At 37.4% G+C, this 15335-nt stretch overlaps 1 protein-coding gene across 4 annotated transcripts in view; it reads left to right on the top strand.

The window, feature by feature from the left end:
• The window catches only part of ebf1b (EBF transcription factor 1b), a 153627-nt gene extending 138948 nt beyond the window's left edge, over positions 1–14679 (top strand). The window contains exons 12-17 of one of the 4 annotated variants that reach the window (XM_036588167.1): positions 2934–2999; positions 3472–3649; positions 5420–5599; positions 8503–8697; positions 9843–9911; positions 11739–14679. In XM_036588167.1, coding sequence (XP_036444060.1) covers positions 2934–2999; positions 3472–3649; positions 5420–5599; positions 8503–8697; positions 9843–9910 — 687 coding nt within the window. In that variant the 3' untranslated portion in view covers position 9911; positions 11739–14679. Of the gene's footprint in view, positions 1–2933; positions 3000–3471; positions 3650–5419; positions 5600–8502; positions 8698–9842; positions 9912–11738 lie in introns of those variants that run through there. The other 3 variants (XM_036588170.1, XM_036588171.1, XM_036588169.1) reach the window with 3 other exon arrangements.
• The last annotated feature ends 656 nt before the right edge of the window (positions 14680–15335 follow it).

Raw genomic sequence — 15335 nt, 5'->3', positions numbered from 1 at the left:
TCCATCAGTGATGATTGGATGATTGTGATGATGGTGATGATATCATGGAGTATCTATTATAGATGGCAGGATTAGGTTTTCCTGTTAAGCTTAGACGTCTGCAGTTTTACTGTAAATGCTTACTCACTGAGCACAGTCACACACACTGAGATCTGATGTCACTTCCACTTGTTCCCACTGATATCATGCAACAGTTGTTCCTGTCTTCCTTAGAATATTCCATGTTTTTCTAAAAACATTCCCTGAGATTATTTCAGTGGGGTTTTTTTGAAGGTAGGAGTGCAGTGCCAAAAAAAAACCAACTTCCCCATGTTTCCATAAGACATAAAACTGAATCCAGCCACAAATATAAAAACAGTTAAACCACATCGCAGTCTTGGGTTACTGTGTGAATTGCGTAAATGAGTATTTAAATGTGTTCAAGTTTTTAGAATAAAGACATTGTTTACCTGTTAACATTTTGTCTCATTTTGTGTCATATTGCACTGTATTTTACTTTAGAAATATGTACTTCACATATAGCATGAAATAAAGCACCATTACCTCAAAAACCCCTTTAAGTTGGGAAAATATGAAAAACACTGGAATATTCGTTTAACCTTTTAAAGCCAATGCATAATGTGACTGTTTAATCTGATCTTCTCCATTAACAACATGATTTCTACAGAGAACAAACTCATATATGGCATTTTTTTAAAAAAAATCATTGTTACTCTGATTGAACAAAAGAACAATAAACGCTTTCTGGTCCAAATAGTGCTTTGAATGAACATGCACACTTGCTTGGAAAAGAAATAACGGTGTATCCAACAGAAACAGAAGCCTCATGCATCTTTTATACAGTGATAGAAAACACAGTAGAACATAAAAAATGCTTATTTTATACGCTGATACGTATCACTGTATCCAACAAGGATGTCGCAACTCTTCTTGCAGCAGATTTAAATGAGTTTAAGGGGCCAGATTCTGAGAATGAGACACTGTCGAGATGCTCACTTCATTAAGGTTCATGCCCTGTGTATTTGCACAGTAGCATATAAGTTGTAGAATTCTGAGCCTCAGTCAGGTTAAAGGGTCTTATTGATCCACTTTTGAACCTCGTCCTGAAACAGTTGTGATGATGAGGAGAGCTTGTGGGATTGTAGCACTGATATGAAAGAAGATTATCATTTTTCTACTTATCATTTTTCTCATCTTTGTCTTGTCTTATTGATGCCCCTCCTGCATTGCCACATCCCCCCTCCCCCATGTTTCCCTGTATCCCCTTTACACCCCCTCCGTGGGCCACTACAAGGCCTGTTTCACCCCCCGAGCACAGAAGCATACAGAGCTCTACGCTGTTAATGAGAGGTTAACTGAGTGGCAGCGTGGCTGGAATCGAGTGAAATTTAGCACCTTGGACAGCGCTCTAAAACTCTTTATTGCTTGCCTGACCTCCCTTGCCTTGTTACTTGGTAGGTGTGTGTGTGTGTGTGTGTGTGTGTGTGTAATCAGTGCAGTGTGTAATCAGGGCTGGATGGGAGGCAATATGTTCTGATGCTGCACTCACACGTTTGTTGGGGGCTATTAGAAGTGAAGGCTAGCACACAGTGGGTATACAGCAATGTTCTGCATGTTGTCTTTTGGTCGGCCACGTTAACACCTCACAAAAGCCTCCTTGAACATCCATATACAGATCGTGGACAGTAAGGAAAGAAAAGAAGAGAAAATGTAACTGGGAAATGGTAGAGAACATTTTTCAAAATTTCTGCAATTTGATCATAGAAAAACATTCAAAAGTCATTCAGAGTTGTTTGATGTGAATTAGTCTATTGTAGAAAAACTCTTCATTTCTTCACAGTGATGGTGACGGGAGCCAGAGGTCACTATGCCTACAACACAACCATAGCCATTTTATTTACCAACCAAAACCACCAGTGAACATATACATTTTATGTGTGATGTTGATTATGTGTAATGTTGACTTTGTTTACATCTTATTTTACAAACATTTAATTCTGCTGAAAAAATCAGTGGGTTTCCTCTTTAATAAGGTGTTGAACATTACTTTCATTTTGTATGCTATCCAAGTGTAGTTACATATTTAATTTCATAGTGAGTTACACCATAAATTACATGACTTTCAGCATTTTTCATTTTATTTTGATGTTAAAAAAGACAAAAAAATCTCCTCTTCTAGCTACAAACTTCTCTGCTTGTGTCTGTTAGCTATGAGTGAATTAGACTATGCAACTCTGACTTCTAAGGGTCAAATTTGATGTAGAGTGCACTTAACAGCTGCTGATGAGTTTTGTAATGTTCTGCAAATACAGATGCACTCAGTACTCATTTTGTACCAGAAATCATGTTAGCAAACTTTGAAGACAGCTAAAAATGACTGCTAACAGTTCCAGACACTGTATTAGAGCACATGGTGATTCAGGAAGTGCTGAAAACCAATCAGTACTGTGATCAGTACAGTAATGTTCTTCATTAGAAGACACTCCGCAATAGCAGTGCTGTAAGCTGTTGTGAAAGCTATTAGCCTAGGCCTTGCTTTTGTCTGAGTTATTGCCTTCAGTCCGGCTCTGTGGAACTGGCTGACCTTTTCCGCAGAACATAGATCGCATTGTCTCCCTTTTCAACCCGAACCAGATGGCAGGGTGAAATACGGCACTTTCTCATTCCTACAGACACCAAAACAATTGAGTAAGCACTAGCTCTGTGTGTTTTGCCTGTCCACAATGTTATTAAACGGAAATTCACTCTCTTTTTGGCTGTTTGTGGAAGAGAAGAGAAGTTCTTGCTCAGTTGTGGCTGAACATTAACTCGGCATGTTTGCTGGTGACGTGTTATAGACTGAAAATGTATGGGGGAATGAAAAGCATTAAATCTTTTTTTTCTTTCCCCTCTCCCTCTTCTTTTCTTCTCTCTGTTCTTATTGATGAATGTAGGAGGTGATTTTGAAGAGAGCAGCAGATTTGGTAGAAGCGTTGTACGGGATGCCTCATAACAACCAGGTGAGACTTTTCAACACCTTGCAATTAGCCACCATGTGCAAAGTGTGTTGTTAAAGCAGTGCTCCATTATTTTTCAACCTAATCTGTAGCGGCTTCCTCTGTGACATGATCGATAACCACAGATAATCGTTTCCCTATATTTTGTAAAAGACCAGAAAACCTGAATGGAAACACACTTATAATAGACATCACTGGGCAGATGCTGAAACACCTTTCCATTGACTTCTATTATAATCTATTATAAAGTGTATTTTCAGTCTGCCTATTCTTTTCTAAGTACTTGAAAAAACGTCAATATTGTTGTGCCTGATAATTTACTATGTGCCACAGATGCTTCAGGTAGAGATAAGGTTGATAAATGCTGAAGTATTTCTTTAATAACATCAATTAGGTGGTTAAAAAAAGTTTTTGTTATGATGAATACTTTCCTTTCAAAATGCAACAATAATTACAGCAGCGCATTTGTCCACAGGAGATCATTCTGAAGCGGGCAGCCGACATAGCAGAGGCACTCTACAACGTACCGCGGAACCACAATCAGCTGACCAGCCTGACCAACAGCTCTGTCCATGCTGGCATGATGGGAGTTAACTCCTTCACTGGACAGCTTGCCGTTAATGTATCCGAGTCTTCACAAGGAGGAAATCAGGGTACGACACACACACACACCAGGACTGCATGATATGAACAAAAAAAAATCACATTATGATTAAAATATACTAAAGCATGCAGATGATCACTTAAATATGATATACAGTACTGTTCAAAAGTTAAGACCACCCTTCATTTATTTAATTTCCAGTCAAAATGGCCAGAAAGCGTAAATTTAACAGAAAACTACACAGAAGGCTCAACAACTAAATAATCATATTTTTTTCAGTATTTAGTCTCTCTGCCTTTTTGCCTCTATCACGTCTATTCCTTTTCAGAGACATTCTTTAATTGTTTCAAAAAGCAATCTGCAAGAACATTTTTCTACACTTCCAAAGTTCAGTATTAGAAGTTGTTTACATTTTCTAATTTTTACAATCTAAGTAATCCCAAATCCATTCAGTGAAGTTGAGGTCTGGGGTCTGGGGTAGTCAGTCCATTGTTCTGAAAACAGGCTGCTGCTTTGTTTCCTTTTCTCAGTAACAGCTTTTTGACAGCTACACATCCTTTCAGACCCATAGCATTGAGTTGTCTTCTCACAGTGGAAGCATGAACAGAAACACCTGTTGATTTTTTCAGATCTGAAGCAAGAGTGGATTTTCTTGTGCCTCTCAAAGATTTGCACCGTTGTTAGGAGTCTTATTTTCCATCTGTTTGTTAAAGATTTTTAGAAGTCCAGTTTTGGAAACTCTTTTTTACTTATTTTCATTAGACTTTTGCCTTTCTTATGTATTCAGTCTCCTCAAAAATATTCACTGAAAAATTAATAACTTACTTAACAGCTGTTTTGACTTAATATTTAATAAGTCAAGGGTGCTTTCAGACTTTTGCACAGTAATGTATTTAGTTGTTAAAGATCAGTCTGCATTATTTTTGAACAAAATTATTTACAAAGTTTGTTCAATCCTATGAATGCCTTAATTCGTCCAAACACCCAGAGAACATCTGTGATTGGTTAGAGACTCATTTGTGTATATTAATATAATATTGCAAAAGGCAATATCATGATGATGATTACCAAATGATATATTGTGCAGCCCTAAGACACGCATGCAGGCACACACAAATACGCACACATTGTGTTGTCAGATGGAGCAACCTCTTCCCTCCCTTGTGCAAGTTGCTGGTCCAATGAGAAACAGGTGAATAGGCTACAGTTCATCACAACTGCAATCTTCTAGCAGAGTTACTGGAAAGTGAAGAACTCTGCTAAGCCTTGAAACATGTCCAAGGCCAGGGTTTAAGAAATGTCCCCTCCGCATTATAGATTGCCCCTGCTGAGTGCTAGCTGTTTCATTACTCAGCCTTTTTGCCTAAGGATTTGACACAGCCTAGTCTCAGTTCCAGCTGTCTTAGGTTCCACAGCGACATCTGGATCCACTATAGTCTTCAGTGCAGAATCTGTATAACTTATCAGCGCTAAAATCCCACCTCCTCTTTAACACCACTTCATTTACTCATATTTTCCATTTAAGCTGTTAGCAAGAATATTTGACTCTGTTCTGCTTTAAATGCTACTTACATGTTTGCAATTTCCATCATTTTCATTTAGGCACCCAGTAAAAGTGCTTCTGCTCATGGTCACTGCAAACAGGGGTGGACTGATATTAACTCAGATCCCAGCAGTATTTAGAAATAGTGTCTTTTAATGTTATGAAAATTAAATTTTTTTTAAGAACTTGACCTTAATGAGATAACCTGTGGAATTGAATGAGAAATCTGTGAATATTTTACTCTTTAAAGTCATGCTCTTTCTTGCTCTCCCTCAGGCTTCAGTCGGAACACGAGCAGCGTGTCTCCTCACAGTTACGTGCCCAGCTCCACACCGCAACAGAGCAGCTACAGCACGGTGGCCACCAGCATGAACGGCTATGGCAACACGGCCATGACCAACCTGACCGGCTCACCCAGCTTCCTCAACGGCTCCGCTGCCAACTCCCCCTATGCCAGTGAGTGCCTGCCTGATGGTCATTTTAAAACCTTTACTTGAAGAAATGAACCCTTCAGGGAGGTGTCATTATCGTTTTGCCATACATTCAGTTTACACCACATAATTAATGGCATATTGAGTTGAACTGAATGTACATTTGATTAACATTGTAAAGTGAGCTCTGAGTCTACATTTCCAACTTTTACCTGTTAGAAATGTATTTAAAGGATGATTTCTCTGCAAAACAAGACAATATTCACAACAATACTTCATTAAATTCAAATTATAATAAATAACTTGTTTCTTATGAACACACATGAGGTATCAATTGCAATTTTCAACCAAATTGCTCTATATATAGAAATATTTAACAATATTTAAATATTTAACAATATTTAAACAAAACGAAAGACAAGGTGTTTTAAGACATATGCACCCTGGGAGCATCTAGAAGAGTTTAAAGTTAAGGACTGGCATCAAGTGTGTGTTGAAATGTATTAGAACAAAAATAGAGAGAGAGAATTCCACTGATTAAATGGTTAAAATATAATCAAAGTGATTCTTAGTGGTTTGATATACCTTAATGCAACTGGAGTATGCGCCCAACAATGAATCTGAAATAAATGAATAAATGAGTCTAGCAATGAGGCACAGCGTTTAAAAAGGCACAGTCATCAACATGCTCAAGCCCAAAGAAAAAATAGAAGTTCAGCGATAGAGATAGCAGTGTTAATAAAGGAGATTCTTTCTCACCAAAAGTCTACAGAGGTAGAATGCATACGCATGAAAGGAAACTCAAAAACTGTTCATTTATACTTGTTTTGTGCATGACATGCTGTCAGAATGCATCCAATTTGCACCTGAAACTGTTATAACCATGAACGTGATGTGTGTTTTGAAATGACTGAAAATTATTGCTACTGTTGCAGCTGTTTTTAAAATTGTTTATATATTTCGGAGTAGGTTTTTTAACATCAACACATACAGTATATCTAATGTGTATTTTCATGGGACCCTTGGATCATGGTGGTCATGGCTGCCTACCTTTGTCTAGCACTACCTAGTAACCTACTTTATAAATACTTGTTCATTTTTAAATTCTGAAGAGCTCATGATTTGTTCATAGCTACTAGTTATTATGCAGTGATATTGAAGGTGACTTGTGTTTGCTGCCGTTGCTGTTGGAGTTCCACCGTTCTGTCTTCCTTAATGAAGCTTTTTTTTTAAAGAGGAGGTTCCCTCTCCGCCTTTGTTGAGCTGCACAGTCATCGTGGCATGTGCTTGTGTGACAGTACGGGCCTTCAGATCTTGCACAATTCCCCACTGGCTGCGCTGGCATCCTCTCAGCTCTGGAGTGTGTCTTTAACAGTTCTTTAAAACAAAACAGAAAGAGAGAGAGAGAGAGAGAGAGAGAGAGAGAGAGAGAAACAAGCTCGTCCCTCTCTCTTCTCTCTGGGCACAGCTTTTCATGCTCCCTCTTCTACCTCATGCCTGCTGTTATCTGTTTTGCCGAGTCTTAATTGGTTCCCTTTTCTAATTAACAGGACAGAAAGAAGGAAGTGAGGGGGAAAAGGGAGAGAGTGAGAGAAAGAGAGAGAGAGAGAGTTGGTCTAACACCCACATGTTTGTTTGACTTAATTATGTGTGGGGTGTGTGAGGTTTGAAGGGTGGTGTTTGGGGAGAATTCTGGCTCCGAATCTGAAGAAACACCCCTCCCACTGTCACATGCGCTACAATTTACACTCTGCACGAGTTGCAACACAGTGCAGCTTAAACACACAAAGGAGGAATGAAGCATGCAGGAATTCAACACTCTTTCTCTCTCTCTGTAATGTAAGCTAAATTGAAAGCTGTCGTTGTACTGCACAGCGTAACGCTTGACCACGTCTATCAGAGTGACGCTCCGCTCCAGCCTCCAAATTAACGGCTGCTAATTAAATCGATAAACTAATTCGAGGGGTAACAATTCAATTCCGCAGCTTTGGTCCCGCCATGTTAACAACTATTTTAAAAGGTTTGCTGACTCCATTAGACACTCTGAATCAATCTCAGATAGCGGCGCTAAGATTCCAATTTTCATTAATTGATTACTTAGGACTTGATAAATGGATTCTGCTATCCATGGCCAGCGCTGTGAACTGTTCTGATGTGGTTAGAGCAAGAGTGTCTTCTAATGAATTGTTCTCATCGAGAAAGAAACCCTAAATGTGAAGTTATTGATTTTTTTTTTTTGTAGGTGTAAATCTGCTTCTTGCTATTGAGAACTGAATGTTTAATGATCAACACAAACATTTCCACATCAAAATGAAGATGTTTAAACTGTTGAACCTTAAGGGGCCTGTAAGTGGGTCAACCTTCAACACTATTTTTTTTTTTTTTTTATGTCTGCATAGTTCAATTGCTAAGATTCATTCAGAGTGGTTTGATGTGATGGTGCATGGCAGAGCAACTTACTAGTCTCATCTCTTTACAGTGGTGGTGGTGATAGAAACCAGGGGTCGCAATGTCTGCAAAAAAAATACAGACATTTTATTTACTATCCAAAGTAGCCAGTGAACTCTTCAGACGTGTGGTTCCTATCACCACAGCTGTGAACAATTCTGACTCACTGAGTTTCTCTACAATTATATATTTCAAAGCAAACCACTCTGAATGCCTTTGTTTACATCTTTAATTATGCTGAAATTTAAAAGAATTTGGTGGAATTACCCCACTTACTTCATCAGTGTCAGGAATAACATATCAGTTTTAAAGTAGTTAGCAAATTTTATATACAGTATAGTTTTACTATAGTTTTAAGATTATAAATGAATAAAAGCATTGTCTTTGGGTGAGGGTGAATTCTGTCTTGGCTCTCTCCCTGCTAGCTATGATTGTTCCTCCATTATATTAATCTCTTTTTTTTCTGTTTTGCCCTCTCAGTTGTTCCCTCCAGCCCCACCATGGCGTCCTCCACCAGCCTGCCCTCCAACTGCAGCAGCTCCTCTGGAATCTTCTCCTTTTCTCCAGCTAACATGGTATCAGCAGTAAAGCAGAAGAGTGCTTTCGCCCCTGTAGTCCGGCCTCAGACGTCACCCCCACCCACCTGCACCAGCACCAACGGCAATGGCCTCCAAGGTACAGCTTGTGCTTAGCTACTGTCTACTCATTTTGCCTACATGATTGGTATTGCCCACATTATAGCACTTTAAGCAAATTGAGCAAATGACGCTTTCATGTGTTTATCTAAATGTAAACCTTTGGATGTAAATTCTATAAATTGAAAAAATATTTCCAAAAGTTTATCAGATGTCCCTTTCATGTTTAAAATCTAAATGTATTTTATTGTCAGTGAAGTATTTGGATAATACTTTGTTGTAATATGTGTATATTGAAAAACTGTTCTTAAATTTATCCTAAAATTACACCAACCCATAATAGATGGCACAACAGTTTACACAAGTCAAACACAGGTCCCCTTAATTTTTGAAATCGTAAGGGTCCTACAACTAGGACTGGGTATGTGTTTTTGTCAGTATTAATACCAATACTGTTACTTTGATTTTGAAACTGATTTCTGACCGATACTGTTTCTGATACCATATTTTCTATTATTTAAATGAATGTAAATTTAGACAGCCAGTCTGCAGTCAACATTTTGCAGTCTCATTGCTTGTTGCCTTATTTGCACTGAGAAGACTGACTATTGAGTATTGAAACTTAGTATTGAATAATAAAGAATTTTTCACTACTCTTACATTACTACACTACTCTACACTACTACATTACTACTCTACACTACTACACTACAACTCTACACTATTTCACTACTACTCTACACTACTACACTACTACTACTGCTGAAGTAACTCGGTGGTACAATAAAAGTATTGAATTTCAATACCCAGTCCTTCCCACAACTGATTTTTCACATTTAGAGTTAAAAAACCTAAAACTAAAAATAAAAAAGACTTTCAGTAACATTGGGTAAAAAACATTTCTGCACAACATCTCAGTGCAAAAAAAACCCTCATTCGTTCAGGCCTCTCTCAGTATCTTGAGTTGTTAAATGTTTTACTTCAATGAATCTTTTAGAAGCAACCACACCAAAAAAGTCTAACTGCATGTTTCTCTTTCCCTTGCATTTTATTCCATGGTTTCACATACCATCCACATCAGGTCTGAGATTAACCCAGATTTTCTGACTCTTTTTCTTCCTTTTGTGCCTCTCCCCTCTCTCTTCTTCCACTTCTTCTTCTTCTTTTCTCCACTCCTCCCCTCAGATCAGTCTTTTGTGGACTCTAACAAGTACTCAACTGCCAGCGCACTCCAGGGCCTGGCCTTCTCCTGAAGTATGTTCCTCACTTCTTTTTCATAGCCATCTGCTTGGTGCTTTGTCTTACCATTTACTGATCCATCCATCCATGAACATATCATTTACTTATGTTCTTCAGATTTGTGTATGAATAATGTCATGTTCTCTCCTATGAATCATAACTTGTAGTTGCATGTAGAGTGTGTATGTTACAGAGAGAATGTAGGAATGTGTGTGTGTTTGCTTCAGGCTTCTGTGCATCAGCAATGGCTGCTGTAAGACATGCACCGCCTGCAGAAAGCCCTGCCACTCACCTTTGCTGTTTGTCAGCAGTTGCTAAACAAACGTCAAGCTAAATCTGCAGCAATAAGCATTTTTTCCTACTTCTAAAAAATTTCCATAAAACTCTTGATCCATGCCAAGATCCATGCTCCAACCCCAAAAAGACATTTATCATGAAGGAACATAAATCGTTCCTTCATGATAAATGAAGATGTTTAAACTGGTGAACCTTAAGGGGTACATTTTATTCTGTACTCATAATCAGTATCAACATTTGTTGAATTTACACAGTGAAATACATTGTAAGAATAATTATCCTTATGACTGCACCAGTCAGTTATATATACCTCCTATTGTGCATTATTTCTAAATTTATTCAGAAGATTTCCGCAGAATGAATCTTAAACTTTTGTAGTAAAAAACAAAAATATAAACAGTATTTAAAGCTTTCATCTTTGAGATGTGGACCACAGACCTCAACATCAAATTCTATGACTGAAATTTGGAGTGTGAAAAAATATGCCTGCAGATTTCTTTGAGAAAACTGAAAGTCTCCCCTTTTCTTACACTGAAAATGAATACAGTATCTTGTACTTCTAATTATATTTTACGATATAGAACGAAAACAAATGACTTTATAACATTAGTACAAAAAGTATTGATTTTATGCATGTCAGTATTTTCATATAATTTTAATGTAAAATTTTATGCAAAAGATTTGCATTGTAAAAATGGAAAAAAGTATTATCAATAAGTATAATAATAAGTGTAAGATTATGCTGAATCTTCTGAACGTCTGAACCTAATCACCAATCAGTGATATGCTCTTTGATAGACAGTATTTGGATGACTAAAGCATATGTGTAATAATAATGTAATATAAGGCTATAAACTCTTGCATTTTATTATATATTAGATGATCAAATCTGAGTGACAATTCTTCCTCTCAAAAATCTTCAGCCATCCTTCATTCCTTATACAAGTAACAGTGGTGTCGTGTCAGAGTTTGGATGTCGTCACCCTGTTCTGTCCCGGGCCGTGATTTGGAACCTCGCTGAACCTCTCTCTCTCTGTTCCTCACATGTTGACAAGCATCCTGGCCCTTTGATGGCAGGATGATGCAATGCCTTACAAGGCTAGAACAATGGAACAAACTGTGTGCAAACAATTAGGGGGAGCTGAGACGGCCGTAATCAAGCGTTGCAAATACGCGCTGTGTGCCAGTTCGCCGTCGCAAAGAGAAAAACACATTAGGATTTATCCCCCATTTCAAACTGTACTGGAACGTCAAGGCCTCCAGCTTGTTCTACAGATGTGAGAACAGATTGGCATGTTTAAAGAGTTATTATGTATGGAAAATATGAAACCACGTTGAGTCGTGCAGCAGATACAGGCACGGCCTGGTCTGTTTGTCTTTCTCTCCATTGCATTCTCTGTTGCACTCGCCCCGCTCGCAATGATTCACTCGCTGCTGTCTGATCTTGATATGCAGGATTTATTGGCAGGTCTGTTTCAGTAATGGAACGCTTAATGAAGTAAAGTGAATTAACACGGTCCTCCCTCTCTCTGTGTCTTTCAACAGTGATCCCTGGAATGATTGTTCCTCCTATGTAGTATGTATGTGGCTGTGTGTGTGTGTGTGTGTGTATGTCCCTGATTGTGTACAGAAGACTCCGGTCGTGGACTGACCCCTGCAGTCCGTCTCTGAAGGATCACAACTTTAAACTCAGGCCCTTTTTTAAAACGTAATCACCTTTGAAGTGAAGCGTTATAAGGGGGAAAAAATTAACCTGGACTATTGTATCAAGCTGTTTTGATGTTTTGATGATTTGTACTCACCTTGTAGACACTTTTTAAAATGAAGGGGGGGGGCAACGCCACAGATGGATCTTATTCGCCCCGGCCACACTAGTGCAACAGAGTTCTATTTATTTAGAAATGTTTGGATTTTGGTTTGCCATCATACCTGTGTGTTTTTGTGGAAAAACAAATGTTATACCCTTTTATGAAATGTAAAATACACAAAGGACACGAGCTGCAGTGTTTTCTATTTATGATTTTATATACTAAATGAAGGATTATTGAGGATATATGATAAGACCAGTACTGATCACAGATCATTCTCACTTAAAGCCAAATTAGTTGGATGACCTAATTTGTTGTTAGTGCTTCAAATCCCTTCGTAATCTCAATTCGGCAAACGCCGACTAAATACAGTCTTGTCATGGTCCAAATGTTTCACCATTGCCAAAACTAGAACCTCCACTAAAATCATGCCATGCCATCTTCAGTTTAACTGCCATAACTGTGTGTTTAATAGATCATTAGATGACACGTTGGCCAATAACAACAAAAAAGGTTGCTAACTAATTATTTGAAGTGTTTGTTGCCACCATTGATGGAATTTTTATGAAGGATTTGTGTTTTCATGGTGTTGCCATTTCAGATTAAAAGATGTTTGTTGGTTTGAAATGTTTTCATATTTAATTTTTTAAGCAAAGAAACTGTGATCACATTTAGTTTTGCTCTCAGTCTATCCCTAATGATTTGACAGTAAGTAAGGAAGGATATAGTAAAAAGGGATTCCACTTTCGCAAAATTCCTGCATGATTGAATTGGAAACATGTAAACAAAATCATTTAGAGTGGTTTGATGTGAAATTCTCCATTCCAGAGAATTCTGAATCAGAGTTGTTCACAGTGGTGGTGATAGGAACCAGATGTCTGCCTCTAAAAGCTTTCTAACAAATTACATGAAATTGTTACAGACACTTTGTCTAAAGATATAGATATTGTTTTGAGGCATGATTTTGGCCTAAAATGTATTTTTTTCATTCATGACAGAGATTGTAAGACATTGTAAGGCAGAATATTACTGAAAACTTATTTTCTGCCTATTTTACCATGATCACTAGTGCATTAGTTGTTTTGCATAGTATATAAAAAATTTATATTTGCATTATGGACTGCGCACACTCTGGTTCCTATTTCCCATCACCACTCTGAATGACTTTGTTTACATATTATCTATTTAATTATGCAGAAATGTTGAAAAATTGGTAAAATGCCCCTTTAATTAAGCATTTATCAGGCTGATGGTGAGTCCGCGCTGCTCTCTGGGTCATGCAGGAGTTTACTCGATCAGGCTGATACTAGATCAGAGTTTAGAGGTGTGTATTTTTGGGCCGTGGACTTCAGAGTCAGCACTGTGAAAATAACACAACCCCTTTTATGAATCGTAGGATTTCTGAATGATTTATTGTCCTTTTCGGTTTTCGAAATGTGTGTTTTGTACAGAGTGATACGTATGCAATTTTTTTGTAAATTCTTTTATTTTGCCAAAATTATTATTTGAAAAATATTTATACATCAGAAAGAAGTCTTAAGGCAGCTTTATATGAACTAGTCTCACTGATATCGTGTTTACGGCATACGCAACAGATCTCATCCCACTTAGCTAGGAGATTTTGCTGATCAGAAAAAGGGATATATGTAAAATATCCATATAGCATATGTATGTATCGCTTAAAGTTTGTACATTGCTTCTATCTGCGGCTCTCCATTCATGTTTGTGTGTTTGCTGTTGTAATGTGCGGATCTGTCCTTAAATGTGATGTTTTGAATTTGCTTACTTCAGTTTTGTGTTCAGAATCACGCCCACATTGTTATTTCCATCCTGCAAGAGGCCAATGGTTTATTTTTATACCATTTGTAAGTTAATGAAATGTTGTCTTAACAGTTTTTTTGTTGGGTTTTTGTATCATGTGGCAAAACGTGTGAAATATTTGATACATAAGTTCAGTGGCCCCTTTACACCTGAATATTATATATGTGCTTTTTTTCCCTTTGTTTTTTATTGGACATCTCAGAGATATTGTTTTATGCACAGTATGTACAATATCTCATGCATCTTAATCCTTAATGTTCCCACAACTTCAGGTTTTCTCATGTCCACCAGCAGTTACAATGCCTTAACAATGCAGAGTCACATAAATGTGTAGATTTAACCACCAGTGCTTTGCTGTCGACTTTGCTGGGTAGTTTATACAGACGTGATCATTTCTGATTGTTTGAAACAGCACAAAAATCCACAAAAATCTGTGTTACTGAAAAGTCTTAAAGTTCCCCAATTGTCATGATTTCACTCAGAATGCTCTCTAAATGATCCCCTTCTCAAAGGAGGCTGTGCTTTTACAGTGAACTAACCATCTTTTTTTTAACTTTATCAAATAAAGTTTCTAAGTCATAACATTGCTTACTCACTGAGGAGGTGGACGCCTTATCAATTTACACAAAAAGTCCTAATTAGCAGGAAATGTTATTTGACTCTCTTCCCCTGTTTGTTCCCATTACTTCTCTTAGACTGGACACTAGGTGGGCAGTTATATATTGCTGGGGAGGGAAATAATATAAAAATGAAAACTACTGTAAAGATTATCATTTTCTAATTAACTTTGAACTGTAAAATAACTTTTCAACTTTCACAATATTTAATTAAAGTTTCTTCTTGTCTGTGGCCATTCATTCTATGTGTTTTTCTTGAAATTGAAATGATCTTATTGAAAGTAACTGCAGTCATATACTAATGTTTGAACACCCCCAGTCACATGACGTTTTGTTGATTTTCTAATTTTACTGCACAATTTATTTGCTAAGTTGAAATAAGCAGAAATTGTGCATTAAAATGTACAGAAGTCTGTTCTCTATAGTGTAGAGTATTTGACCAAACCTTTGTAGATGACTGTATACACATTCATCTTTGTAACCTGTAAAACCCACAGGGGTAAAAATAATTAAAATAAATAAACAAAATCAATGCTAAAGATTCTGAGGGTTAAAGTACAGCATAGCATAGTATAATAAATTAACTACATTCAACTGTTGCTTACAGCATATATAGCTATTGATAAGCTGTATAGTTTGGAACAGAAACATAATAGTACAATTCATTACCCGTGTGTAATGTAATTTAATGATAAGAAAGGCCATGTTAGATATTACTGTAGTGCCGTATTCCCCACTAGGTGAAAGTCATTTACATTCCTATCAGAAATTAACTGCCTCGCCACCCCCCTACAAGTAATATAGACCCATTTCAGTGATTCTAATTCATTAATGTATTACTTCCTAATGGCATAGAAAATATGCCCACTGTGTTTCTTTAACATATTAATGATGGC

The sequence above is a fragment of the Colossoma macropomum genome, unplaced genomic scaffold, assembly GCF_904425465.1.
Source record: "Colossoma macropomum unplaced genomic scaffold, Colossoma_macropomum, whole genome shotgun sequence".
Lineage (NCBI taxonomy): Eukaryota > Metazoa > Chordata > Actinopteri > Characiformes > Serrasalmidae > Colossoma > Colossoma macropomum.
The sequence above is the reverse complement of the archived record's forward strand: the minus strand, read 5'-3'. Positions and strand labels throughout refer to the sequence as shown.